This window comes from Colletotrichum gloeosporioides (assembly GCF_011800055.1).
Source record: "Colletotrichum gloeosporioides strain Lc1 chromosome Unknown consensus_74, whole genome shotgun sequence".
NCBI lineage: Eukaryota > Fungi > Ascomycota > Sordariomycetes > Glomerellales > Glomerellaceae > Colletotrichum > Colletotrichum gloeosporioides.
Window position 1 is genome coordinate 795,303 of NW_025544719.1, and position 26,728 is coordinate 822,030.

At 56.4% G+C, this 26,728-nt stretch overlaps 7 protein-coding genes across 7 annotated transcripts; 3 read left to right on the plus strand and 4 right to left on the minus strand.

Moving 5' to 3' along the window:
- Window positions 1-361: 361 nt before the first annotated feature.
- On the plus strand, window positions 362-3,031 carry GCG54_00003574 (uncharacterized protein; the record flags this gene model as incomplete). Its single annotated transcript, XM_045403646.1, has 2 exons — window positions 362-1,279; window positions 1,358-3,031. 2 exons carry the CDS (start codon window positions 362-364, stop codon window positions 3,029-3,031), a joined length of 2,592 nt encoding a protein of 863 aa, XP_045259834.1.
- A 289-nt stretch (window positions 3,032-3,320) lies between these two features.
- GCG54_00003575 (tRNA(Ile)-lysidine synthase) lies at window positions 3,321-5,579 on the minus strand (the record flags this gene model as incomplete). Its single annotated transcript, XM_045403647.1, has 1 exon — window positions 3,321-5,579. One exon carries the CDS (start codon window positions 5,577-5,579, stop codon window positions 3,321-3,323), a length of 2,259 nt encoding a protein of 752 aa, XP_045259835.1.
- A 565-nt stretch (window positions 5,580-6,144) lies between these two features.
- On the plus strand, window positions 6,145-7,029 carry GCG54_00003576 (putative mitochondrial carrier C12B10.09; the record flags this gene model as incomplete). Its single annotated transcript, XM_045403648.1, has 1 exon — window positions 6,145-7,029. One exon carries the CDS (start codon window positions 6,145-6,147, stop codon window positions 7,027-7,029), a length of 885 nt encoding a protein of 294 aa, XP_045259836.1.
- A 241-nt stretch (window positions 7,030-7,270) lies between these two features.
- GCG54_00003577 (UBP9-binding protein) lies at window positions 7,271-10,703 on the minus strand (the record flags this gene model as incomplete). Its single annotated transcript, XM_045403649.1, has 6 exons — window positions 7,271-7,462; window positions 7,511-8,727; window positions 8,775-8,985; window positions 9,032-10,283; window positions 10,365-10,533; window positions 10,670-10,703. The coding sequence occupies 6 exons, from the start codon at window positions 10,701-10,703 to the stop codon at window positions 7,271-7,273; spliced, it is 3,075 nt and encodes a 1,024-aa protein (XP_045259837.1).
- A 1,710-nt stretch (window positions 10,704-12,413) lies between these two features.
- GCG54_00003578 (uncharacterized protein) lies at window positions 12,414-12,875 on the minus strand (the record flags this gene model as incomplete). Its single annotated transcript, XM_045403650.1, has 2 exons — window positions 12,414-12,538; window positions 12,611-12,875. 2 exons carry the CDS (start codon window positions 12,873-12,875, stop codon window positions 12,414-12,416), a joined length of 390 nt encoding a protein of 129 aa, XP_045259838.1.
- Window positions 12,876-15,613: 2,738 nt separating this feature from the next.
- GCG54_00003579 (uncharacterized protein) lies at window positions 15,614-15,911 on the plus strand (the record flags this gene model as incomplete). Its single annotated transcript, XM_045403651.1, has 3 exons — window positions 15,614-15,724; window positions 15,780-15,838; window positions 15,890-15,911. The coding sequence occupies 3 exons, from the start codon at window positions 15,614-15,616 to the stop codon at window positions 15,909-15,911; spliced, it is 192 nt and encodes a 63-aa protein (XP_045259839.1).
- A 4,968-nt stretch (window positions 15,912-20,879) lies between these two features.
- Window positions 20,880-25,768, minus strand: GCG54_00003580 (ATP-dependent RNA helicase HAS1; the record flags this gene model as incomplete). Its single annotated transcript, XM_045403652.1, has 6 exons — window positions 20,880-21,380; window positions 21,444-22,788; window positions 24,260-24,774; window positions 24,821-24,934; window positions 24,982-25,571; window positions 25,660-25,768. The coding sequence occupies 6 exons, from the start codon at window positions 25,766-25,768 to the stop codon at window positions 20,880-20,882; spliced, it is 3,174 nt and encodes a 1,057-aa protein (XP_045259840.1).
- Between the last annotated feature and the right edge of the window lie 960 nt (window positions 25,769-26,728).

Consider the following 26,728-nt stretch of genomic DNA (forward strand, 5'->3'; position numbering starts at 1 on the left):
CCTGTCAAACCTGTTGTCAAAGGAGGTGTGAGAGACGGGACTGACCGTTCAGACCCTGAGGTTACCGTCGCAGTTTGTTTTGGGACGAATTTCTGGAGTGGGTGTAAGGGGCTGCCGTCTCAAAAGCCCAGCGAAAAAGCTCAAACAGTAGCTGCAATAAGCTGTGACCCCGGCATTGAAGAAACAGGGAGCGTAGTAGTAAAGCAGAAACCATCTGAAGGGAAGGGACACACACAGACACACAGGCACACAGGCACACAGGCACACAGGCACAGACAGACAGTCAGTCAGAGGGAGAGAAGCGAGATCGAAACGGTACACAAATAGAAACAGGCCCTGCTCTTGGGCTGCTGCCGTCGCCATGCCGGCCCCGTATTCCGACAACCTGTACTCCGCCGACGACTCCGAGTTCGAGGTCCCGGACGACGACCTCGACGTACACCTGTCGCCCACAGACGGCTACTTCCAGAGCTCATCGTCGTCAGCGGACAACCTCTACCCTCCGCAACAGGAACAGGAGCTGCAGCAACACCAATATCACCGTCGTGACCACACCACCGACAACGTCACCGACGCGACGCTGCCCACCTCCGCCGGCGTCCCGCATGTACCAAACGTCCTCGTCCAAGACCCCTCTCTGCAGCAGCAGCAAAAGTCCTCCAAGAAGGACACCGAGGCTAGGGAAGAGACGAGGTTAAACACCTCGCCGCATACGTACAACCGCGGTATCTCGTCGATCGACAACGACGACTACCACTACGACGACGGGTTCTCTTCCATCGGCGACAGCGTAGCCACGCCGTCCCACACGACGACGTACACCTCCCACGCCCAGAGCTCGTCGTCTTATACGCCGTACTCGCCGTCCACCGATACTCCGCTGCGCACGCCCCGGACACATCCAAGAAGGAGCCTCTTCTCCCATACGCCATCCCTCTTCAACATCCCCCGAGAGGCACCGCCGGCTTACACGCCCTCGCCCACGTCGCCCCTATCGTCATCATCCCCAAGAGAGTTCAGGAATTACCAGACCTTCTCCCCAGCAGTAGCCATGGGGGCCCCAGAAGAAGCGCGGCACCTGCTGGGCCGCGACCCTGAAAGCATGGGAGGCGACGAGCCCTACCAAGACGACGAGAGGCCGCTGCCGTGGAAGGACAGGGTCCTCAAGAGGTTCCCGTGGGCGTCGAGGAGGACGCTGAAGATGGTGCTCTTTGCCCTGTTGATGTTTTCCATCTTTGTCGGGTTCTTAAGTATGTTGAGCGGGACCGTGAGCCACTCGGTAGGTGACATTCTTTTCCAAGACTTTTGTTTTCTATTTTCATCAAAAAGTATGTCTCTCAATCTAACACACACACAGTCTCCCTCAAAGGAGCCCGCCAAGAACTTCGACCCTGTCACCGGCCTCCCAATCAAAGATGGGCCCGAAGCTCCTGCCGAGCCTTCCAATCCCACCACGCCGTCGCAGCCCGGCTCCGGCCCAGCAAGACCTCTCCCCTGGCGGCCTCAGTCCGCCTGCGCCCAGAACGAGCACCGTTTCGAGACCAGAGTCTTCGACGTCGGCTTCGACTCGTCCAAATGGCTGAGCGTCCTCCAGACCGTCCAAGAAGGCAAGCAGCCCTCCCACGGCGGCTACCAGCCCGACATCACTGGTGACATTGTCGTCCGCCGCCAGCTCTCCGACAGCCCGGGCCCGTCGGTCGAGCTCGAGGTTGTCGGCAACGACGAGCGCCTCAACGTCGAGGTCGAGTGGGACGCCAAGATCCAGCAGCTCCGCGTCAAGGCCCCTAATGCCATCGAATGGAGCCAGTCCTCGCGGCCGTGCATGGCCATCCGCGCCACCGTCTGGGTCCCCGCCGACGCCGAGCTCAACCAGCTCAAGCTCGCCGCTCTCCATCTCGGCGTGCGCTTCGTCGACGACCTCGCCGTCTCCGTGAAGGACACCCTCGAGATCCGCACCTACGCCGGCGACGTCCGAGTCCCCGGAGGCACTGCCGCTGACACGCCTGCCTACCGCCTCGATGCTCGCAACATCGTCGTGCGCACCATCTCGGGCGACATCGCCGGCGGCTGGCCCCTCTTCGACTCGCTCAAGATCCGCTCCGAATCGGGCGACATCGCCGCCGCCGTGCAGCCCAAGCCCGTCCTCGAGTCGCGGCCGCTGCCTGCCAGGCTCGAGGTCTCCTCCGTCTCCGGAGACGTCTTCGTCAAGCAGCCCCTCGACGAGGCCGCCAAGAGCGCCAAGCCCGACACCGTCATCCCACCGCGCAACTACATCACCTCTATCGGGACGAAATCCGGCATGATCCGCGCCTGGGCGGCCTTCAGCACTGCTGCCGTGATTGACTCCGTCTCGGGCGACATCGGCGTCACTCTTCTCCCCGTCTACGACCTCAGCCTGCTTCCGTCCACTACCGCGGCGGAGCCCGAGCTTCAGACCAAGACGAAGTCAGCTAACATCGCCGTCACCGTCCTAGAACCCCTTTGGGTCGAAATCGCAAAGACGCTCTCCCGCGGCGAGCGGGAGAAAGAGAGGGCGGACCCCAACCTCCCTGTCGACATCCCCACCAACCCGCTCCCCGTCCCCGACATCCCCGCCAAGATGCCCCGCATCCCGCATATCCCCAACATCCCCTTCATCCCCATCGGCGCGCGCGACCCGTACCGCAACTTCCCGGGCTCCGACCGCCGCTGGAGCGACCTCATCCCAAAGAGAAGCAGCCCTCCTCTCACCGAGGTCTCTTCTTCCCGCATCAGGCAGGCAGTGGCAGCGCCCCCGCCCATGCGCCACCTCAAAGCCGTGCACGACACCATCAGCGGCAACCTCAAGATCGTCTACCCGGCCTCGTGGGAGGGTGCCATCGATGCCACGAGCGTTAGCGGCGACATCAACATTCGCGGGCAGGGCGTCAAGTTCGACAGCCACACGAAGTGGCCCAAGTCCGTGAAGGCGCACAAGGGCCAGGCGTGGACGTGTTCGGCGACGCTGAACAGTGTGAGCGGCAACGAGGAGCTCATCATCGGTCCGGCGTGAACTGTCTTGAAGAGTTGAGGCTTGTTGCGTAATATTGCATACGAGAAAAAGAACGCAAGGAAGAGGGAGACATCCAGATATGCGGGAAATATGCTGGACGAAGAAGCAGACATGAATGCGGCATATCATGTGAATAATACCAGTCGTTAAACGATTCAGGATTTGGAGTCTTTTTTTTTTTTTTTGGTTGGGGGTTTGCGAAATACCGGGCACAATCATGACCCTCGATATCTTTTAGTCTAAATAAATCATTTCATATATACCTATTCTCATAAAAACCTGTGTCCAGCTACATCCCACTGAACCAGTCACGCACTCGCGCAAAGGGGGTATCATTTTTTGTAACAACCTCTCTCCCAAACTCCATATCCATCGGCCCTGACGCCGCCACCCTCTTCCTCCTCCTCGTCATCCTCCGTCTGCGCGGCTTCTCAACCTCCACAAGCCCCCGAAACCGCTCCTCGTCCCCTTTATCCAACAGCCCCCACTCCACCCTTCGATACCTCGCCTCAACCTTGACCCAACGCTCCATGCCGGGCAAATGCACACCCAGCGTCGGCAGCGCAAGCATCCTCAACACCTCCTGCCCCGTATCCTCATCCCTGTTGACGGCATACAGCGCCGGCAGCGTATACCGCACCTTCCCCGGCGCGAAACGCTTCAGCGTGCCCTCCAACCTCACGCGCTCCTCGTCGCTGCCCAGGCTCTCGCGGAAGGCCTTGGCGTGCTGCGCGGAGAAGGGCAGGACCCTGAAGACGGAGCGCACGCGGCCGCGGACGCGGACCCAGAAGCGGCCGTCCCAGAGCTGGAAGCGCCGCCAGCGGTGCCAGTGCGGCGTGGCGTGCGTGGGGACGGGCAGGGGCTCGCGGTGCAGCTGGTGCAGGAACTCGAGCTGTGTGAGGCCGTTGGCGGGGAGCGTTGTGGCCTGCCCGTTGGCGTCGATCCAGGTGCACCCTGGCCGCGGGCCGGGCGGGAATTGGGGGAAGTTGCGGTTGACGCCGGCGCTGGTTGTGACTTGGGTCACGGCGGGCAGCGGCTGGAGGGAGGGGTAGGGTTCGCGGACGAGGTACCATTTCGAAGGGGAGGAGCCCGGGACGGGGAGGAAGAGGACTGCGGCTTGGTTGAATGCTTTCCGTGGAGGGGGGGAGGGGGAGGGGTAGAGGGCGGGGAAGAGGCGCGCGACGACGGTTTGGAGGGAGGAGAGCTGGGCGTATTGTTTATCGGGGGAGACGAAGGAGAGCAGGCGGCGGACGATGAGGGCGGCGATGGTCCGTCGGTGGGATATGCGCAACTCGTGTCTGGCCTTGTCGGCGTGTCTCCGTCTCGGGGCCGGCACGGCCATGGACGGCAGGCTCACGACGAGGGTGCCCACGTTCGGCTCAAAGTCGCCCTCCACGGCGCGCAGCACCCACCGCTCCGCCTCGGCCTCCTGCGCGCGGATCCGCGCATCGCACCGCGCCGCGAGCCGCAGCACGTTCTCCTTCCGCAGCGCGCGCGGGAGCGCATGCCCCTTGACCATGTGCCGCACCGCGTTGCGCAGCGTCAGCGTCGGGTCGGCGTTCGTGCGGTCCTCGAACCAGCGGATATTGTGCCGCTCGCACGTCGCGCGCAGCCGGTCCTTGCTGAACCCCAGCAGCGGGCGATAGATCATCACGCCCGCGTCCTCGATCGGGATGCGCGCGAGGTTGCGGATGCTGCTTGCGGCGCGGGCCCTGGCTTTCGCGGAGGCCGTGGCGGCGACGGGGTCTTGCTCTGCGTACGGCGTCTCGTGCCAGCCGAGCTGTAACCCGGCGCGCAGCTCGGCGGCGGAGAGGGCGAGGTCGAGCTCGGAGTGCAGCTCGGCGCGGACGTGGTGCCAGTCGCGCTTCGACGGGCGGAAGGATACCATCGGCATGCGGAGGGCCTGGTCGTCGACGTGGCCGGACTCGTGGACGCCGTGGACGCCGCCGCACTCTGGTATGGGCGCGCTGGGCGCGATGCCGCGCAGCCCGCGGGAGCCGTGGCCGGCGAGCAGGCGCATGAGGACGGTCTCGTAGTTGTCGTCCTCGTGGTGGGCGAGGAAGACGCTCTCGATGTGGCGGTCGCGGCAGACCTTGCCGATGGCGCGGTAGCGGGCGCGGCGCGCGAGGCTCTCGAGGTTGGGGGCCTGCGCCGGGTCGCCCTCGACGCCGAGCTGTTTCCAGGCCACGGTCTCGACGACGGGCTGGATGTGGCGCAGGCTGCGGAGCTCCTTGCACACGGCCTGGGCCTCGTCGGCGGACTCGGGGCGCAGGCCGTGGTCGACGATGACGGCGGTGATTTTGGAGAGGGGGTTGTCTGCGATGCGCATGAGGGGGTTGACCTCGCGCAGCTGGTTGAAGAGCGCGGCGAGAGCCATGGAGTCGAGGCCGCCGGAGACGGCGAGGGCGATGCGGCGGGGCTGGACGACGCGGGCGTGCGGGAAGCGCGGGGGCGCCGTTGCGCGGACGACGTTGAAGAACTCGAGGAAGGTTATGTGTTTCGGGACCGCCGGGTGGAGGAGCTGGGATGGGGTGATGAGGGACGACATTTTGGCAATGACATCGTTGGTGGTTTGCGGATGGGCGCTGACGTGTGTAGTGAGGTAGTTGGTGGTTCGTGAGTGTGTGGTCGTCGGTAGGGAGGTTTCGTTCGCGACGGGATCGTGAAGTTGAAAAATGGCAAAGTGGGATGGTGAAGCTTGACAGTTGCAATTGGCGAATCAACGCTGCGAAGCTAGCGTGGGACGAAAGCTTTCCCGGGGGGCGCTCGGGGCAGCACCCGAGCTGGACCTTGCCCAGAAGGACCCCTGCCGATATTTTTTTCCCTCACGTACAGGGGACGAGACCCGAGGAGGGGACCGATCGACCTCCGATATCACGGCGATAGCGCAGCAAACGACGAATCCGCCCGCTCCAGCTTGCACTTGCTTCCCCCTCCTCCCACGAGCGATGAACACGACGCGACCTTGACCTCTAAACCAGGCCTCGGGCCTTTCCCTCAACCACCACCACACGAATCTCCTGTCCTTCTCGACGACCCGGCCGGAAAACAGCTCCCCCGCGCACGAGCACGCGACACAGAAAAAAACCCCTCCACCCCAAAAGAACCGCAACATGTCGTCCACAAACCCCCCCTTCACAACAGCCCTCCTCGCAGGCGCCCTCGCCGGCACGACCGTCGACCTCTCCCTCTTCCCCCTCGACACCCTCAAGACCCGCCTGCAGTCCTCCGCCGGCTTCTTCCCCTCGGGCGGCTTCACCGGCATCTACCGCGGCATCGGCTCCGCCCTCGTCGGCTCCGCCCCGGGCGCCGCCTTCTTCTTCTGCACCTACGAGGGCTCCAAGGGCGTCATCCAGCGCAAGCTCGCCTCCGCGGGCGACAAGAAGTGGACCGACCCCGTCTCGCACATGCTCGCCGCGTCCCTCGGCGAGGTCGCCGCCTGCGCCATCCGCGTGCCCACCGAGGTCGTCAAGCAGCGCGCGCAGGCGGGCCAGCACGGCGGCAGCAGCGCGGCTGCGCTGCGGGGGATCCTGAGTCTGTACTCGACGAGCGCGGGGCTCGGCGGCGTGTGGCGCGAGCTGTATCGCGGCTGGGGCATCACCGTCTTGAGGGAGGTGCCATTCACCATTATCCAGTTCCCGCTGTGGGAGCGGCTAAAGCGCTGGGGCCGCGAGAGAAAGCAGAACAAGAACTGGAAGCTTGATGGGAAGCAGACCGAGTACGAGGTCTCTGCCGTCGAGAGCGCGCTGTACGGCAGTGTCGCTGGTGCGGCCGCGGCGGGAATCACGACGCCGCTGGATGTGCTCAAGACGAGGGTCATGTTGAGCAAGGAGAAGGAAAAGGTCGGAGATGTTTTGAGGGGCATTTATCGACAGCACGGCATCCGCCCCTTCTTTGCGGGAATAGGGCCGAGAGTCATGTGGATCAGCATCGGAGGTGCCATCTTCTTGGGAAGCTACCAGTTCGCGGCGAATACGCTTACTGGAGCGGTGCTGTGAGCCGGAGGAGACATGGTGGTTGCGGATGAAGGAATGAATATGCATTGGAGGCCACTCAACATGCCTCCCGCCTTGTATGATACGAGCACTTGGCCAAAAAGGCCATGCTTGCCAACTTTTCCGCTATGTACATTACTAGAAACGCCTAATACCCGTGCTGATAGAAGTCATAGAAACGCTGGGCTGCTTATGCCTGGATGAAGCTTGAGCCACAATTCCCTCTCTGCGGATGGCCTCGAGCCTAAGCTGTTGCATTCGGAGGCGTCTCAGTGCCCTGTGAGGGGGCCGGCTCGGGTTCAGGGGCTACAGCAGGCTGAGGCGGTGGGTTGGGAATCTCCTTGCGCCCGTTTGCCTTGTAGTAAAGCTGGACATCGCTGCTGCCTTTCCAAATATGAGCGCGGAGGGTTGCGAGGGTCATGGTAATAGGTAACAACTGCGATTGTTAGTCACATCAAGTCTTAACAAAGGCAAACCAACTTACCTGGTCATTGCAGTAAAGCTCCAAGTATTCATGCGGCATGAGAGCGTCTGGCTCGGGGTTCTCGACAGGTGTCTCGATGCGTTCAGCGACATACGCCAGGATCTTCTTCACGCGGAGCATCCTGTTCGCGTTAAGGCGATTGTTGCCGTCCGTGGACGCAATATCCGGCAGGCTGTTTTGCCACGGCTGCAAGACGAAGGAAACCTTCACAGGCTCCTTCGGAGGAATCTGATTTTGAAGCAAAACCTCGCCGAGCCACATCGGTCCCCGCTCCTCAAAGAGGTCAGTTCCTTGGCCAATCGTTTCTACGGTTCCTTGATAGATGTTGGCACTGCCACCGCTCGTCTCCTCCTGAAGGACGACTTTCGTTCCTGGAGGCAGCTTCAACACAGGCGTGTCATTGGGCAAGCTTGGCGTAATCTTGGTCTCGATGAGCTTGTCCGGGTTCTCGGTCAAGGACTTGTCGTAATCGTTGCGGATCTTCTGGATAGCCCCCAAGAAACTGTCGTCAACCTCCTTCTCGTGTGTCGACGATGCTTCAGACTCCTCTGCCTTCTCGTCAACGACAGCAGGCTTCTCTGGCGCTGTTGTAGAAGCCGAACGTCCAATCTTCTTGCTTCCGAACGACATCCCCATTCCCATGCGGAATTTCTTACCAAACGGTGTACTGGGGCCCTTTCCATTAGCATCCTTCTCTTTGTCCTTTTCGTCCTTCTTATCCTTGTCTTTTCCCTTCTCTTTCGAATCTGCGTCGGACTTGGCATCGGCAGCAGGCGGTTGCTCTGTTGCAGGCGTGGCAGGCGCCGCGGTAGGCTTTGAGGCACCTTCTATGGGGCCAATAGCACTAGTAAAGTAGTCTTCTTTCTCCGTAGACGGACGGCTGAATTGGGATGACTTCTTGTCAAGGGGGCTAGCAGGGGTTGCGACTCCTTCGGGAACATCCTGAAGCTTGCCCCCTGCGCCAGGTGTAGCGAGGCCAATAGCCATGCCGGGAGTCATCGGGTACTGCAAGCCATTTGCTCGGGGAGTGCCCGTGTTCTCATCCCACGTTGGAGAGCCAGTGGGAATGGCTATTGACGATGGCGGGTTGGCACGGCTTGCTGCCAGCTTACGTTCTACGACTTCGTTGAGAGTTTGACGATACGCCTCGTCACGCTTGATCTCTTCGTCGATCAAGCCAGCGAAGAGATATCTGAGGACCCATTTACCGAGGTTAACTGCAACTGGTTAGCATCCGTCAGTTATCGATCTGGGTGAATCTTACTTCTCTGGTCTTCTCGGAATTCGATAGGCTCCTCCAAAGTCAGCTCATCCGCGTACATCTCAGCGTCAAAACAATTATATGGCTCCAAGACAACCGTAAGACTACCGGAGCTGATGTCAATGGAACACCAAGGTGCAACTGCCTCCGTAGTGTTAATCTCAGGTTCGACATCTTCAAGATGCCTTTTGCCAAAGCTTTGAATAGGCTCGCACTACACAAATTAGCCGTTGTCGTTAACTTCCTTCCAGCCAACGCACCTTTATCAGGTCCCAGAGAAGAACGTCGCCGGCCGTATCCAGCGTCAAGACTCTTCTCCTATCATTCAATAGCTTATGCTTGACTAATCCGAATTGGCCCTCGATGGTCTCTTCGGGGTTCTGGTTTATGGGTATGGGCTCCGTTCCCTGCGGAGCATTTGCGCCTGCCACAGGAACTGTCTCAGGGGGAGGATTGGTCGGAATAGGGAAAGCTGCCGTGTTGGAAATTCTCAAAATCGACCTTGGCGAGACTTCCTTCTTTAAGGTGTCCGCGGGAGGCGGGCTCGAAGGTTGCCTGGGTCTTGAAGCCGTCGAAGCGGCTCTCTGCCGTCTGAATGCCTCAGGGAGTTGCAGATCTGGGCCAGTATCAACATTAGACCACCTGTTGATGGATGAGGTGTTGGTCGCCGTCCAGATGTAGTCTCCCGCAGCGACGACTTTGCTGATAGAGTGAGACTCGTGCGCGACAGCAACCGAAAGGCCCTCGTCAATGTCCTCGAAACTTCCCCGCACGTCCGTCTTGACTACGAAACCAGCCCGGTCACTGCTGTAGAAGGTGCCCAGCTCAGGGTCATCTGAGAAGAGTGACCAGACGCTGTCCTCATGCATTGTGAATGTGTACATGCAGCGACCGGCCGTGACACTCCAGAGCTTGATGGTGTGGTCAGAACTGGCAGTCAGGACCTTGTCGCCGGCCTCGTTGAGCAAGATGCCGCGAATAGTGCCCGTGTGACCGACAAACTTGGTAACCCTGTGGCCAGATCGGGGGTCCCAAAGGCGCACCACCGACTCGGGTCCGCCGTTGGCCATAATGTTGTGGCCGACACTCAGAGCGTAAATAGAACCCTTCTCAGCGACTTCATCCCCCTTGGTATCAATCTCGAGAGTCTTTCCACCGCCGTTGAGATCCCACAGGTATATCTTGCGGTCGAAACCGCCCGAGGCAACCCAGTTGACTGAACCGCCTGGGGGTGTAGCGACACACTTGACATAGTCGGCATGCTCGCCGATCTTGGCCGCGTTATCGTTCGTTTCGGAATGTGGACGCCATACCTTGACGGTCAGGTCGTTGGAGGCAGTGACGACGGCGGAATTATTGTTTGCGAGGACAATGTCGTTGATCCAGGACATATGCGCCTGGGTCTGGGAGCGAAAGGTGGTCTTGGGCTTCTTCTCGGGCGGTGGTGCGCCGCCCTTCAGGTCGAGGCCGAGGTCCCAGGCGCAGACGACGCCATCGCGGGCGCCGGAGTATCTACATATCGGATCGAGCCCGTCAGTGCCTGTCGACGGAAGGTGGGCTTCGAGGCGTGGAAATCGTGTATCGGGTGCTTACAGAATGCCATTGTCCTTGTCGACAGCGAGGCCGTTGACGCCGAGTCTGTGGCCGCCGCCCTGGGAACCAGCTGGAAGCTCGAGTACTGCCGGGACATCTACGATTAGCACGACTGCCAAGATGTACGGTGGGAGCACGGCAGGGACGACAATCTCGCGATTGCAGAGGTCTGATGCGCTCGACCGCGTGGACGTGCGGGGTTACGTTGTCGGGCTCGGGGCTGATGCGACGACAAGCGCGGCGGCAGCATACGAGCGGCGACAGCGAAACAGCACCGGCGCAGCGGGAGTGGCAGAGAGACATACCGTAGCTGATCCTCTGGCGCGCCTTCTTGGCCATTTCGAGCGGTAGGGCGGGGCCGAATTACTGATTACGCATGCAAGAAGCTGAGGATGCAATGGGAAGGCGATAACACGGTTATGGAAAGCAAAGCAGGCAGAAGAAGCAATGGTACTGGAATGACGATGGTGATGGTGCAAAGATGGAGGTTTGGCGGTTAAGGGTACGTAGGGTATGATGTATGGGCAGGCGGCGGGTGGATGGGATGGGCACATCAGACGGGGCGGGAGGATGGGGTGGGCGAGGCTAGGCAAGGCGCACCTCCCGTGTGGTGTCGGTGTCGGTGTCACTGGTGGTGGTGGTGGTGGTGCCCATAATCGTGTTGGTGCAGGTGCAGGTGCAGGTGCTGGCGCATGTCGAGTGCTGTTGGTGGTGTTGGGAAGGATCCATCCATCGCTGCGACCTGAGGTCGGGGTAGGTACCAGGTAGGTGCAGCGTGCTTGCTACCTCTGAGTGTGAGTGCGCGTGGAGGAGGAGTGGGCGGGGTGGGTTTGGCCAGATGCAGGAGCCAGGTGAGGTGGGCAGGGGAGGGAAGGTACCGATTTTATCTTTCCACGGGAAGCGAGACGTCGTCATTTGCATCTCTGCTCCTCCCTCCGCTCCCCTGGACAATCAATCAATCTACTCGAGCAATTGAGTTTGTCTGCCTGCACCCTCAATGCCCCAGGAACCCACGCATCAGTTATTGGACCCTTCAGATCGCATATCGCTGGCATGAACTCGACTCGACGGGACGAACATGTCAGCTCTGGTTCTGGTTGCATGCAAGCTTTGCGTTTCCATTCATGCGGTTCGCTAGCAAGGCATGGCAGCCAGGCAAGGTATGTACCTTACAGAGAACACCACCACCTCAGCATCAATCAGCATGACATGACCGGGGGCACGTATCATCCATTGGATTCGTGCAAACACGCCTGGCTCGCCGCTAGCGCCCCCAATGGTCCCAGGTGTCAGGTGCGGTCCAATGCTGCATCAGCATCAGGACCCTCCCAATGTCTCCCCCTCAGGTCCCCTCTGAAGAACTGTGCAACATGCATCGGTGGCCCAAAACATGGCGCTGGGAACTAGTCCATCTCCATTCGACGAACCATTCAATCACCTAGATCAAGCTCAACCCCAAGACTCCAGTCACGTTCCAGAAGCACAGAGATGCGCATTGTCGGTTCATTAGTGTCCCTCTAGAAGGTGGCAGGTTGCTAGTGTCCGAATGACAGAAATGCCAGTGGCTGGGGAGCAGCCAATAAACGCTAGAAAAGGGAAAGAGCCACCCGCAAAAAAGCATGGACCGCCGATCCCCCTCCTTCCTTCCTTCTGCTCGGGTCGGTCCAACGCCTGCCATGCCATCAATGTCTCCAACGGAAGCTGCCCACCGTCGCCGTAAAGCCGGTCCTGCCTGCCCCGAAAAGCTGGCTCTGCAAGTGGCAGGTCCATGTGGGGCTGTCATTCAAACCGCCCCTGCCCCGAGAGCCCGGCCCAAGACGCCCCGCGTTGTTCGTCCGTGTCACATTCGCTTCTGCCAACTCCCAACTCCATCGTGAATTCCAATTATGCCTTTTTGCATCCATGCCACAGCCATTCTTCGCTCGATATCTCGATGCTCCTCGAAACATCGCAAGCTTCCGTAATTATCCCGCCAACATGTAATCGAACGCCGCGTTGTCTAGCATGTAGGGGCGCATTTCCGATGTCGACAAAGCTGAGGCGACCATCTTAATCGTCCAGATCCATACGCTTCGTAGCCGCAACGAGCTGCTGCAGTCCAAGCACGCTGTTCCGAGCATTCTTCTCAGTGACCGCATCATCCGGAGCGGCATCCCGGGCACGGCGGGCGTCCTCTGCACTCATCGTCAGCTCCAGCTTCTAGCCTTCTCCTCTGCCTCAACGACGGTATCTCGATAGCTTCTTACCAAGCAACTGCTTCAGCTCCTTCTCCTCGCGAATGCAGGTCTTGCAGCGGCCGGTAACGGGGCGGGTCGCCTTCTTGATGTTGCCGTCGCAGAGCGGGTGGGGGATCTGCTTCGGCTGCTGGTCGGGCAGGTGGATCGTTCGCTCGAGGGTGAAGTTACGCGACGACTGGAAGAGGGAGCTTCCCCGGGCCGAGGCGCACTTGAAGGTGTTCTGGTAGTGCTTGTGCATGCACTCCACGTAGAGGGTGGAGATGATGATGCACATCGTAGCGGTTGGAAGGATCTGAGGAGGTCGGGTGAGATGCGGAGAGGAAGCGGAGGTTGAGGTCAGTATCGTGAGTCCTCAAGCTGCTGTTGTGTCTTCTTTTGAGCACCGGATCGGTATGGAATTCGAGGGCAAGGGGAAGCAAAAAGGTTTGTTGAAGTGGTGGTGACGGTTTTGCTGTCGTTGCGCTGTTGCCAATTCGGAAGGAGTGACAAGCAGGCAAAAGCTCAAGGTGAGCTCGAGGTGAGCTTGAACTATGACCATGCTATTGTGAATGCATGCTGGGTATTCATTCACATACGACATTCATTGCATTGTCGCCTACAAAAGCTCTTTACAGGACACACATAGGGGGGACAAAAAAGTAATGAAGGGCAGGCCAGCTGATGGTCGCAATTTTGAAAACCACCTCAGGTCAGCCCAGGTAACCAGACACGGAAAGAAGACTTCACAACTCTTGAAAACATCACTTGACTTCACCTATTGTGATGCAATGAAGTCTGAAGTACCTTGACTAAAAGATCTTAGATCCTCCTGTGGCCGACTCTCCCACCGAGAACCAACTGAACATTAGGGGCAGATATGTGTTTCGACAAAAGTTGGCGAAGCATGCAAATGGAACATGGACCAGACTCTTTCATTTTATATCCATTTCTGAGCCAACAATTTTTGAGTATGAGGGTACACACTCTCATTCACCCGAACAGTCCGAGTCTGGTCCACCACACTGAAAGTCCATGGCGTCATGCTCTCTTATTCCGCCGGGTGTTCTCAACAACGGCCGTTTCTCTAAGCCGAAGGAAATTCGACATCGTCGTTGTCCCTACCAACAATGGTTAGCAATTTAAGCGCATTTGGATGGTGTCTTGGCTGCCGATGTCGTGATCGCCCCGAATTAAGCTTATATCCTCATGCTTTGGACAGCTCAAACTCTCCTCTTAGCGCCCGAAGCCCCCTTCCCTGCGACCAATTTAACAATGCAAAATGGCGATATTAATAGAGCTTTACGGGTACGCACTCCGCCTGTGAACGAAGTAGCCTTTTCATCGACCAAAGAATATAAGTTGAGATGCGTGCCGGCAGCGACATCGACAATCCAAGATGCCATTTCACAATCTCACAATCACGCCCGGGGTCCAATACCAGCCCCGAAAATCTAGCGGTCCCCGGGTCCCTTCTCCCACAGCTTACTCCCGTCCCCACAACCCGCGGGCTGTCCGCAAAGGCACGAGTCAAGCGGAGCCCGCACCAGCGCCTCGAATACAGTGAGCCCTTCAGCATAGCCATTGCCTTATCGCGACTCTACTTCCCTCAGTGAGTGGCCAGGAGTCCTGCAAAGATCTCTAGAGAAGACCAGAGCAGGATTCCTATCGAAAATTGAAGATTATAGAACTGTTAGGGCGCCGCCACGTACCCTAGCTCATTCAGCCCTGCCAACCGCCCTCCGACGATGTCTTGCAGGGACAATAAGTCCCACGATAGACTGTATCCATCCGATCATCCCTCCCGCTCTCGCACTTCAGATCGGACCTGCCCGGTATCAGGTCCGGCGTTGTCCCATATATTTAGCTTCCGTGTTTAGTGTGGGAGCCGGCCTGCCGTGTGGGAGCCGGACCCCTTTACCGGGACCTACTCCAGCTTTTCGCCGGCCGGGTCGAGATAGTGGCGCCGCTCGAACGGCAATGACGACGGGGCATGATTTGTTGCTAACAATAGGTAGATTAAGGAGTCACTTAGTTTACATTTTCTTGCAGGAAGGGACTCGATCGCTGGTAGATAAGAGGAGGAGAAGTCGTCTCTTGCGATGTGTCGTTCTCAGCTTCATTGTCTTCGTCCTCTCGTCGCCATCCCAACACTCGTTTCCATTCGTTACTACATTCTTTTGCATCATATCGCCTCACCCAAAAAGGCCCCAAAGAACATTTCAAAATGAGATCTGCTGCCGTCCTGTTGTTCATCGCCTCTCCCCTCGCCGCATCGGCTTTCATCGTGGGGGCATACGAGACCATCAATGATTGCCAGGAAGCCTGCCCTGCATCTGTAAGTAACGACGCCCATCCAGTCGAGTTCAAGATCTCTGTCAAAGAATTTAACTGATAATATTGGTTTTGGGGGAAACCTAGTGTGATAGCTATACTTATGATTTCCTAAACTGCACCATCAGCACCGACAGTTGGAACCCCCAGTTAGCCTCTCATCTCCTATGCATTTGTGTTTTCGTGGTATGGGGCATTGTACTAATTAATTACCTCTGTAGCGGTTACTGCAACTGCAAAGAAAGACCTGCGAAGAAAAGATCTTCAAGAAAATAGACGAGTCACGGCTTTGATCGACGGCCCCAGCAACGCATCAATCGGATCGCTCGGTGTCGCGTTCGGTATTTCATGTGGGCTTCTTCCCACAATTTTAGCTTCCCGTCATATTGGATGGGATCCGCCCTATTCCCCGAGGAGATGGACTTTCAGTCCTTCTACTATATGGAATTCGTACACCGCTCGGGTTTTTGTAAATATGGAAATAGCGGGACGGGGGCTGGCGGCATGAATCGTTGTTTTGTTGATACGGGTCATCTTTGCGGAGTTTGGGGAGTTTACAAGATCTCCTCGGGGAGGGGAATTCCGATGGCGATGATAAATAGGAGTCGTTCGTCGTCGCTGTTCGGACAGATGGTCTTCATCCTGCACGCGCAAATCATATTCTTCCTCCAAATCATATCGAAAACTATTCCATCTGTCACCATGAGATCCTCCGCGCTTCTGTTGTTCATCACCTCGCCCCTTGCCGTCTTAGCTTGGACCGGCCAGGTTTACACCACTCAGACTCAGTGCCAGGCGGAGTGCCCTGCAGCTGTGCGTTTGAACACCTCGAATGTCTTGTTGTATGTGTTGCTGATAATTTGGACAGTGCTCGAGCCAGGATGGCGCGTATGACGGATGCTCCGGCCCCGGTGTTGCTCAGTCCAAGTAAGTCTCCCCGGCCATTGTTTGTTGTGTGACTTTGCTGACTGCCTCCAGCGTTTACTGTAACTGCAAATAGAGACATGTGGTTGATGAATGGTACGAAGTAGGTGGGGAGGGTGTGACTAGGACCTTCGACTTCGTGAAACACTTGTACCTAGTCTTCATCTCACACTCAAATGATCTAAGATATTTAAGTCCCGATTTGCACCGCTTCTTTTACTCAAGCCACCCGCAAATGAACGGCGTTGTTGGAACTTGCTGCCGACATGAACCATACTAATCGCCTGCTGGTTTGCGTCATGGAATGATGCTCCACGATATCGCACAGAGGCCTTTTTTCAACCATCTTGAGACGTCGTTTGTGTGGTCATGAATACGGGGCGGAAAAAACTGCTACTGAACGACAATATGATTGGCTGTCTCCTTACACAACACATGGACAAGGTCCGTTCGGGCGACTCAGTAGAGGTGGCCGAGGTTGGCTGATGAAAAGTCACTCGGTCCAAAGACGGGTGTAATATCGCACAATATTGTTGAGGTTTTGAAAGTATAGGAAAGTGAATCATCTATATATCCTGCCAGAGGGATAGGAAAGCCTCGCCAGAAATGAGGGTTCGAGGTCTACTTAGCTTCCTTATCGCAGAGGCCCTATTTGACAAGAACTTCACTAGATATTCTGATTTTCCTAACTAAATATCTGATTTGCAATCCATTGTCGCAGATATTCTCAGCCAAAAACGCTACGTGGCCGTGGGTGGCGAACAAGAATACCTTTGGGAAGACATAATGCTCAGACTCAGACGTCACCATCTGTCGTCTATTAGGTCGAATGATACACCAAAAATAGAGTCTGGAGACGTTTGACGGGTCACTCGCATGACATACTCAAGGCTAATCTCCGCACCCGGCCAGCGCCGGCCCTGCTGGGGTCGCCTCTTGAGCCACCAGCAAAAACGTGTATACCGACTTCGTGGACTCCGCGAGATTTTGGCCAGATTTCTCCTGCTTTCACCAAAAAGAAGCTTCACAAGAAGCTTTAAATAGATCTCCCAGCAGTAATGCCGGCGGTGAGAACAGGAACGAAAAGGACAGAGCGAACTCTACATTCGCCTATGTTGCACTCGAAATCCATCCAAAAAGAGGGCATAATACAGTGAAATGAAGTTTTCAAGCTCGTCAGGGAAGGATGACGGCGGTCACTAAGACCTCACATCCGAGCTATCTTGAAGCAACCACGAGGTGCGCAACGCGTAGCTCGAGCGCGCTCTGGGAGTTATAAATATAGAAACCTCGAAGTTCAAAGAGACAACAGACCAAAGATGTCCGGGTTTTCTGTTGCCGTTGATTCTCCATCATTCAGACCTGTGAAGCCGCAATTGCGTCTCATCGAGTCCCGGTGCAACCCCTGGCTAGGTAACTCTCAATCTTGCCTCAGTTTCATACACTCAGTCTTCGTTGATTACCTCCCAAATAAGCACAGACCGACAGAAATAAACGTAGAATGGAGAAACCCATAAGTATGTTACACTGGGACGCGCGGCTACAACACAGCGTGCGGCGATAGTGAATGGAGATACGCGAACCTTTAGCTGCCTACCAGACTTCATTGCCTTGTTCAGCACTCATATTGTGTGGCTCAACTGTGGGAAATGCATAAGAAAGTCTGTTTTATGTAGGAGAAGTCTGAAACTCAAAGTAGTACGCGAAGTAATTACTGGTATATCAAGGTTTCTGCGACAGCGGTCAACGGGGGGTTATTGAAAGAATCATGTGACGATCTAGCTTCGACATTTGCCGAGACAAGCATAGCTAGCCAAAGCATCATGATGACCACAGATATTCCAGCATATTGGGCTCAGTGTATGCCCTGAACCCTTCCTGCAGCGCTGTCTTCGTTGGTACAATCTACTTGACCATACCTACCTGCATACATCCAAGACACCAAAGACTTCCACATACTTGGCTTCTGAGCTACACTTTGAGGACTCAATGCATGAAACAATTGGCAGTAGATGACGCCATGATAACAGAAGCCACAAAGATAGATTTGCAGAATTAACATTGACTGATTCCGATGGAATTTGGCTGCAGTGACAGCATTCAAATCTAGACTTCAACTTTATATTCCCTTGGAAACTGAGGCGGGAGAAACAATACGCTGCACGATAATCAGGGATTAAGTGACCAATTTTGACGTAGAGAGCACGATAGTAAGTAACACGTCGGAATTGATGCAAATGACACCGTGCGTGGCTGCAGTTTCTTGCACAACTTCGAAGCTACTGTCAGTAGACAGCCTGGTCACATTCTTTTGACCTGTTCATCATCTTGATCATCGGTTGTCTTTCCTTCACACAGCTTAGAAGCGTATCTGCCACAGCTGGCAAAAGCGCTCGTCAGGATTCATCAAACTTGACACTACAAGCCGAAAGCTCCATTAAAATCATAAAAAGATAGCACCGCGACTCCGGTCTGGAACCCGTCTTGGCTGACCAGCAACTGGTTGTGAGCAAATAGTGAATCGGCAGCCGTGTTCTCCCATCTCGATCTTGGGCGAGTAGCACTGCATTAAGCCCATCTGGTAGAGCCAGGAACGTCAGAAAAGAGAGGAAGGTTAGAAATAGAGGTCAAATGGTGGTTCCAGACGTAAAGACTAAGCCATGTCTTTCGGTCGACTGGACTAGACTTACACGCGAGGCATACCGTCCGCCCCGAACAACTGGTTGTCAATCTCGACTACATTCTGTAGTCGACCAAAATCAAAGGAGTGAGCTTCTTGCCTAAAATAGCAAGATTCGTGAAGGGAACCCGATCAGCGCCTGCGGTACTCGTCAGCAGGACGCTGTCGCCACGCAGTGAGTTAGTTGGTTTTGGTCGTGGCTTACTTGCGGGTTTTAAATTGTACGAGACGATGGAGAGGTTTTATGTTAAATCGAACAACTACTATCTTTGTAGCAACTTACCGACATGTTTCGGAGCACGATCCGGCAGACCGGCCACTATCCGGCTCCGGTGGCCGATGTGGGGCCGGCCCGGACGCGCTCCGTACCCAATCACGACGGTCAAAGGCTTTTACCATTCTTATAAAAACCGCTCGAATTGCGAGGTAATTGAACTCTAAATTATGTTGGAAGTGCCTCCTTTGTTTGTGCCTCAACTTCTTCCGCGTGGACATAACCAGAGCTGAAAAAGAGGTGCCATTACAATTTTCAGAATCGTCACTGCCTGTGCCTCGTCCCTCGTCCCATACGTTTTGCGTGTATGTGAGAGACGAATAATGTGGTTACAGAGAGGAGCTATTGTCACGCTATGACTACTAAGAGTACGATGTTTCTTTTTGGTAGTCTGGAATGTAGAGCGAGCCGCACACCTGGAATTAGCCTTTGTAGCTTGGCAGGGTATCATGGTAACATGGATTTGTGGAAGAATAGACGGACTTTGCCACGCGGACACGCTTTTATACCCCCGAAACAGGCGTCTACCTATAAGACAATGGCTTTGTCAACGTTACCTAGTTGTTTCTGAGATCGGCTATAAATGAATCCAACAGCAGCCCGTCATTAGAAAGAAGACGACACAGGCATCATCGTCTGAGGCAATCGTCCGCACCGCACGAAGGTCGTCGGACTCAGTTGTCATCGCGATATGCCTCATGCCGAATGTTACTTGTAAAACCTAAAGCAATGGAAGAAGTAGTCTTACCCTTGGCGTCCGTTACAGGGTAGGTATTCTTACCAGTATTCATTACCACGGGTAAGCTGGCCTCGAAAGATGGTGCTGGGGTATTGCGAGACAGGTCACTTTACGGACGAACAAGATACTGATTAGAATAGTGCCGATTACTCACTTTCTTCAGACGGTGAAAAGGAACCGTCTTATATACCAGTTACCCCATGCCTGGACGGTACAGGTCAGTCAACGCGGCTGTCGTTCAAGTCCACAAGCTAACAGAAAACGTTTAACTCCAGAGGAATATATATAGCACCTCAAGTCACACGTAATTGGATGGAGCAAAACAAAATCGAATCCTTCCACGGCACCCAGTAGCAGAAAGAAACGGCACCATATGTCACCTTTTCTGGCTCCTAACGATGGCCAGATTAGGGCTTCCACGGCAGGTACGGCCTCTTATCTACCTCCGTTATCTACCTCCGTGTTTTTGAGATATTCCCCGACGATACACGCCGAAAGCCCAAGGCGGACGACGAGAGCCAACCGAGCTGGCTCTCTGCTCCCTCACTCCGAGAGACTAACTCCACGACTTCAGGTCAGACAGAAGCCTACGGAAAGTTGCTCCAAGCTCAATGTGCATGGATATGTCTACCACAAATTGCGTCCATTGTTGCAAGATGGAAACGGCCAGTTGCCCCGGGCTTTTATATGCAGAAACGAAGCCTCGTTCACCATTCACCTCGGATTTCATCAGCTGTCCAGACTTCGAGGATAAAAGCCCCTCCCCTCCCTGGAACGCAGAAAATGGAGCCAGAAGTAAGAGGAATGCTCTTGCAGTTGCTTGTGCCAGGGAAACTTGGAGTCCTCGCCGCGTCCGCGTGGGGCTGCTGATGGACCATACGCCGCATGAGAGGGCTGTACCTCACCTGTGTTTATGTGCAGCATGCACTTATTTCGTGTACCGCTGCGAAATACACATAAAGCAGCAACGTTTGGAGATGCCGTCCGTCGCCGCGAGCAAGCGAGCGAGTGCGCGAAGTCCTTGCCTGCAGGGGCAGTCATGCAGCCGGCTTCAAGGAGCAATGCTCACCTGAGCTGTCTCGATCTTTCCCCTCGTCAGTGATCTCACACCCGACAAGATTGGCTTGGGAAGAAATGGTCTTGCTGAGCTACTGCCCTTATATACGTCTCTCAACACCCCCTCCGCGAGTAGCTCGGGTCACATCAGCAAGGATCCGTCTCATGAATAGAAAAAGTCCCAAATTACCATTTTAAAAAACTCGACGCCGTGCTATTTTCACAGTTGGATGCCTTGCCTTCCTCTTTTCATCTGTTCCCCTTCCCGTCTAAACATCTCTCAGCATATCTCATCTCACCTCTTCTTATAATACCCCCCAGTCCCCTGCTTCGGCTGGCTCCCATACGCCCGCCTTCCCTGCACCTTCTTCTCCCCCCGTCCGCTCGCGCCCACCGTGACATCCACCCGCGGCGGCACCGCGAACCCAAAGCTCTTGGCCACCTTGGCCAGGTCCAGCTTGTTGACGTCGAACACCGTGCGCAGCGAGTGGCTCGCGTACGCGTGCAGGTAGCTGCGGTAGCCGTCCTTGGCGCTCTTGTTCAGGTAGTAGTTCTGGGTAATCAGCTTCTCGAGCAGGCTCTGGATGTTGGCGATCTTGTTGGCGGGGAAGTCGAACTCGACGACGGGCACGCGCGCCTCCTTGAGGTGCGTGAGGAAGCCGACCTCGGAGGGCTGCAGGAACATGAGGCTGCGGCCCTTGGAGTTGGCGCCGCGGGCTGTGCGGCCGACGCGGTGGATGTAGTCGCGCGGGTCGTCGGGGGGGTCGACCTGCACGATCCAGTCGACGGCGGGGATCTGTCGAGCATCGATTAGCACATTGTCTCTTCACCCAAGAAAAAGGGGGGAGCAGGAACTCACATCCAATCCACGCGCAGCAACGTCAGTGCAAATTAGCGTCCCCTGCTTCGCATTGCAAAACTCGAAAAACGTATTCGTCCGCTTCTGCTGCTTCTGCTTGCCATGCAGATCCAGCACCGGCAGATCGATATAGTTCAGCAGCTCGGCGTGGTACTTGACCGAGTTGCAACTGCTAAAGAACACAATCACCTTCTTCTTGAGGTTGCGCTTCAGGAAGCTGAACAATAGCAAAAACCGCTTGTCCGCGTCGCAGATCACGTAGCCCTGCTCCAGGTTCGCGACGGTGCTGTGCTCCTGCTTCTCGTCGACGTTGACGTACAGCGGCCCGGGGCGCAGCGAGATGCGCGCGAGGTCCTCGACCTTTGTCGTCTGCGTCGCGGAGAAGAGCATCGTCTGGCGGTCGTCCTTGGGCAGGATCTTGACGATCTGGCGCATCTCGTCCTCGAAACCGATCTCGAGGATGCGGTCCGCCTCGTCGATGATGAGCGACTTGAGGTTCTTGAAGACGAAGGGCGTGTTTTGCAGGTGGTCGAGCAATCTGCCGGGTGTGGCAATAAGAAGATTCACGCCCTTCTGCAGCTTGTCCGCCTCGGCGCGGCGGTTCGCGCCGCCGATGACAATACCGTACGTCTGCGAGTGGTGCGCCATCAGCTCCCGTGCAACACCAAAGATCTGCAGAGCCAGCTCGCGCGTGGGCGACACCACAATGACGCCGGTGCCGTTGCGGGGCTTGAAGCGCAGGGCGGACAGCATCTCGACGGCGGGGATGAGGAAGGCGAGGGTCTTGCCGGAGCCGGTCTTCGCGGCGCCGAGGACGTCCTTGCCGGAGAGCAGGGGCGGGATGCCGCGGCGCTGGATCTCGGTCATCTTGGTGAAGCCCATCTCGCCGATGGCCTTCATCGTCTTGTCGGAGAGGTTGAGCTCGGCGAAGTCGTGCGCCTCGGCGCCGACCTGGGGCAGCGAGAGGGCGTCCGCGTTGGGGAGGTCGGAGGCGGAGGAGGCGGTTTTGGGAGCGGCGGCGGGGGCCTTGACGTCGTCGTCGAGGTCCGAGCCGGCGCCGTCGTCGTCTTCTGCGTCCTTGAAGTTCTCGGCGGTCTCTGCGGCGTCTTCCTCCTCTTCTGACTCGACCTCCTCGGCATCCTCGTTCTCAGAATCGTCGTCGGAGGCGGGCGCGGGCGCGGTGCGCTTCAGCTTCTTCGACTTTGCGGCGGGGGAGGGTGCTGCTCCGGAAGAGGAGCGCTTCTTGGACGGCTTCGAGCCATTGGCGTCGCGGAGCTTGCGCTTCTTGCTGCTGGCGGCGGCGTCCATGGTTGCGGCTGTGTGTGTGGTGGTGGTTGTGAGGAAGCTGCGCTTGGGCGGGAGGACTGCAACTTTTGCGAGCCGCTGGTTTGGAGGGTCTCAATGGGAATTTTTTCTTATCGCGGAGAAAATTTAGTGGAGCTCCTTTTGCGATAGCGGGTGTGGTTGATCCGGTCCGGTAAAGTGCGGGGCAGATCAGAGGGATGAGAAGGTACGTACCTCAATCAGGGCCCTCTCACTTGTCTAATTATCACGCCGTCGCTGGCCTTGAAGTTGAGCTGGGAATGGTGGTAGTTGAGGAAGTTGAGGATATTCTACTCTTGCGGAAGGAAAATCTCGAGCCTTTATTGTCTTGTGGGGGCCAAGGAAGTAGAAACCTTACTGCCGTTATCTGCCTGCTTTTCAAGCCCATTTTTCCACCTTGAGAGCCTCTCAACTGAACAGAGCTACTACGTATGCAATGGTCAACTATGTTGGATTTATAACTGGATGCGTGAGAAAAAAAAAAGGGAGGCATCATCCTCTTCCACGTTTGCCATTTTGCGAAGATTGGGTTAAATGTTCCGGCTTTGCAAAGTGTATGGATCGTTTTGATGCACCGCTGGGAGATGGCGACAAGCACCGTAGCTAGCGACTGTCTGCAAGCTGATAATTCCCCGGCAGATCGCCCAATTAAACACACGGCAATCAAATCCAATGCTCCATGGCGAAAGTCGCAGGTATATTACTACGAAACGAACAAGATGACGTCGCCTGTCGCGTTCGACAGAGGCCCACGTCTCTGATTTTATGACACTAATGGCATTGTAGACTTGAAAGTGAACAAACTAGCCTCTCATTAGGCACGACGCCCATCTCAGATATGCAACGGTCATTGTTACATAGATGCAACTCTCGACGAGAAATAAACTGGGTGAAACGAAGGGATCAACCATAAAAGAAAGCCCTCCGTGAACCTCGGTCCCAAAAGAACCTCTATGCCTATCCCCCCCCGCCACCACCAAGAACCATATGCATCCGGCCGCCTCATGCCAGAGACTTTCATGAATCCTAGACTTATCGTTGGATCTCCAGCAAGAAAAGCAAGCATTGACAAGGGCCAATTTCGAGGGGTCACACTACGTCCGAATCTACGAGACCATCGCAGAGCACGACGGGCGACCGCTCAGAGGCCAGTAAGCAACATGATGTTTCCATGTGAGAATGATTGTCGGACACCCCCGCCTTTGATATGCCGCCTCCCTGCGTTTTTACCGCCGGAAATGTTCCTGTTTGCGCGTGTATTTTTCTTTTCGTTGTTCCTTAAACGCCGTGGGATGAGAGAATGCCGAGTTGGAATGGAAAGGACATTGTCGTCGTCAAGTGAAGAAAAAGGAAATCCGCCGCACGCTCTCGTGGGACCCGATGGCCCCCATACGCCGATCCGCTCATCGCCTCAACTTATTTTTTCCTGCATCCAGCCTTAGTCAAACTTGCTCTTTCTCATCATGATTCATATCCATTTCGCTCTGGTTCACGTACACTCCGCTGTCGGGTTCTCATGCTTGGCCGTGGAGCCCTTGCCGCGCCAGGTGCTAACAGCCGGAATGTTGGCCTCGTAGCGCACCTCCTCGGTTCCATAGGCACGCGGGGTGAGCTTAATGAGAGTGTGCAGCGGCACGTTCATCCACGGGCTGTCCGCCTGAGACTTATTCATGAAGTACGCGTAGATGCAGCGCAGGACGGCCTGGTGGGTTACGATGAGGATGTCCTCGGAGCGCTCGAGCTCCATGATGATGGGCTCGAGCCGGATGACGACGTCGCGGTAGGACTCGCCGCCGCGGTAGCGGTAGTTGTACTTGTCCTCGTCGCGTGCGGCAAAGTCCTCGGGGAAACGGTCCTTGATCTCCTGGTAGGTCAGTCCGTCGCACACACCAGAGTCGAGCTCGTCCAGAGCCTTCCACTGCAGTTGGTTGTAATCGGAAGGAAGGAAGCGGGAGGTGGCGATGGTGCGCTTCAGTGTTGAGGTCCAAACGGTGAGGGGACGGTCGTCCTGTGGATGTGAGCATGGGGTGGGATGCGAGTGCGGGCTTACTTACGCCGACTGATTTCCTGACGAGCTCGGGAAGTTTCCTGGCATATTGCTCACCACGAGGCGAGAGCATTGTGTCACCGCCAATGCGGCCGTCCAAGTTGTACATGGACTCTCCGTGCTGTTCCGCGTCAGTGTGGTCCCACTCACCACTCACAAAAGACTCACTCTTGACAGCCAGATGGAACGAGGCCGGATGTGAAGGTTCATCAGGTAGTAAACGACACGACTCTGCAAGTAGTCCTGGATGCGGTTGATGATGACCTGCTTGCCGACATCCATGATCTTGAGGTAAGTGTACTCATCCTCGTCGCCGTCCTCGTCGAGCGACTTGTACACCTTCTCGTAGTTGCGGATGCGGTTGCGGAAGTCGAGGGCCGCCTCCTCGGGGTCCTGGCCCTGGTAGTCGGGGGAGGTGAGCTTGACGTCGCGGATGTTGGCCATGATGAGGTTCTCATCGTCGCACTTGCTCTCGACGAAGAGGACTTCGATGCCCTCCTTGGTGCAGATGTCGAGAACCCACTTGCGGCGCTCCTTGGTGGAGTTGGTGGCGTCGAGGATGCCGATGACACCGCCCTGGCGGAACCAAGCCAGCATGTCCTCGATGGCCTTCTCGGCGGCGGCGCGACGTCTCCGCTCGCCCTCGGCGTTGTGAAAGTCAAAGAAGTCAGCCGAGGGGTGGGCATCTTCCTGGCGGCGATAGCTGCCGACGTTGAAGGTCTTGGCCTTGATTGAGAGCCATCCCAGATACCGTTGCGCTGGAAAGGTCAGTAACGATTTCCTGAAAGTTGGGGGCCCCGAAGCGCGAGTCGTGCCGAAGCTTGTGTGATGGCGTTGTAAACATACCTTTCTGGGCGATGAAGCTCTTGCCTCTGGCGGGCAGACCGACCATGACGACACATATCTTGAGGTCCTCCACCTGGATGCCGATGCCGTTAGTCTTGGCTGATGGCATCTTGACGGCTCGTCGACGTGCACGTTTATTTCTGAGATATTGCTACGACGAGAGAAACAACGAGGAGCGACGCGTGAAGAAGACCATGCAGAAGCGAACAGAGACAGCAGGATCAAGAAGGCGCGAAGTTGCGGCGGGCACGGAAGGCAGCTCGCGTGATGCTTCCAGCAGAGGCGATAGCTCTACGCCCAGAAAAGGCGGAACCCCCCGGTGTGAGGTTCGGGGGCGGGTGCGGTGGCCTGGAGCACAGCCGGGGTGGAGGCACTTCTCGACCCGACGACAGCTACCTCCCAGGTGCTGCAAGAGCCGCTAGCAGGGGACAGAGGGAAAGACAATGTGCGCTGGCGTGAGGTAGGACTCCCAGGACGGCAGGTCAGGGTCCTTGTCTGTTTGCGTATGTATGGCCGTATACGGTATACGTTGACAGCGTGGGAATACAGGTGTGGCTGTTTTGATGTTGTAGAGAAGTTGAAAAGAGATGCACGGGGTGAGGGGGCAGTTTTGAGAGTAAAGTGATCTGATGGCAGCACTGTGATGTGAGGGTGGAGGGAAGAGAGCAGTGAGTGGGCGAGCAGCGTGCACGAGTCTGGAGAAACGGAAGGGGACTGAGAGAGCGGTACGTAAAAGGAAGCAGGGGACGCCGAGAGGCTATCCCGAGGGTAGCGTGAGTGACTGAGTGACTGAGGTAAGGAAAGGTAGGTAGCTGCGAACCACCGGCTAGGCTAGAGTCAATCCAAACTGCTGCTTTAGCAGTGACTGGACTGGATTCTAGACTTGACACCGGGCAAGAGGCAACTGCAGAAAAGGGAACAGCTGCCGCCATAATAGACGATAGCCCACCTCGTCGCATCAGTCTGGTGTCTCATCAGGTCAGACAGATGGCGGAACCGAGAGTCAAACCCACTGGGGCGGATTCACAGACTTAGGCGCACCAGCTACGGACACAGCTGTCGCACTCTG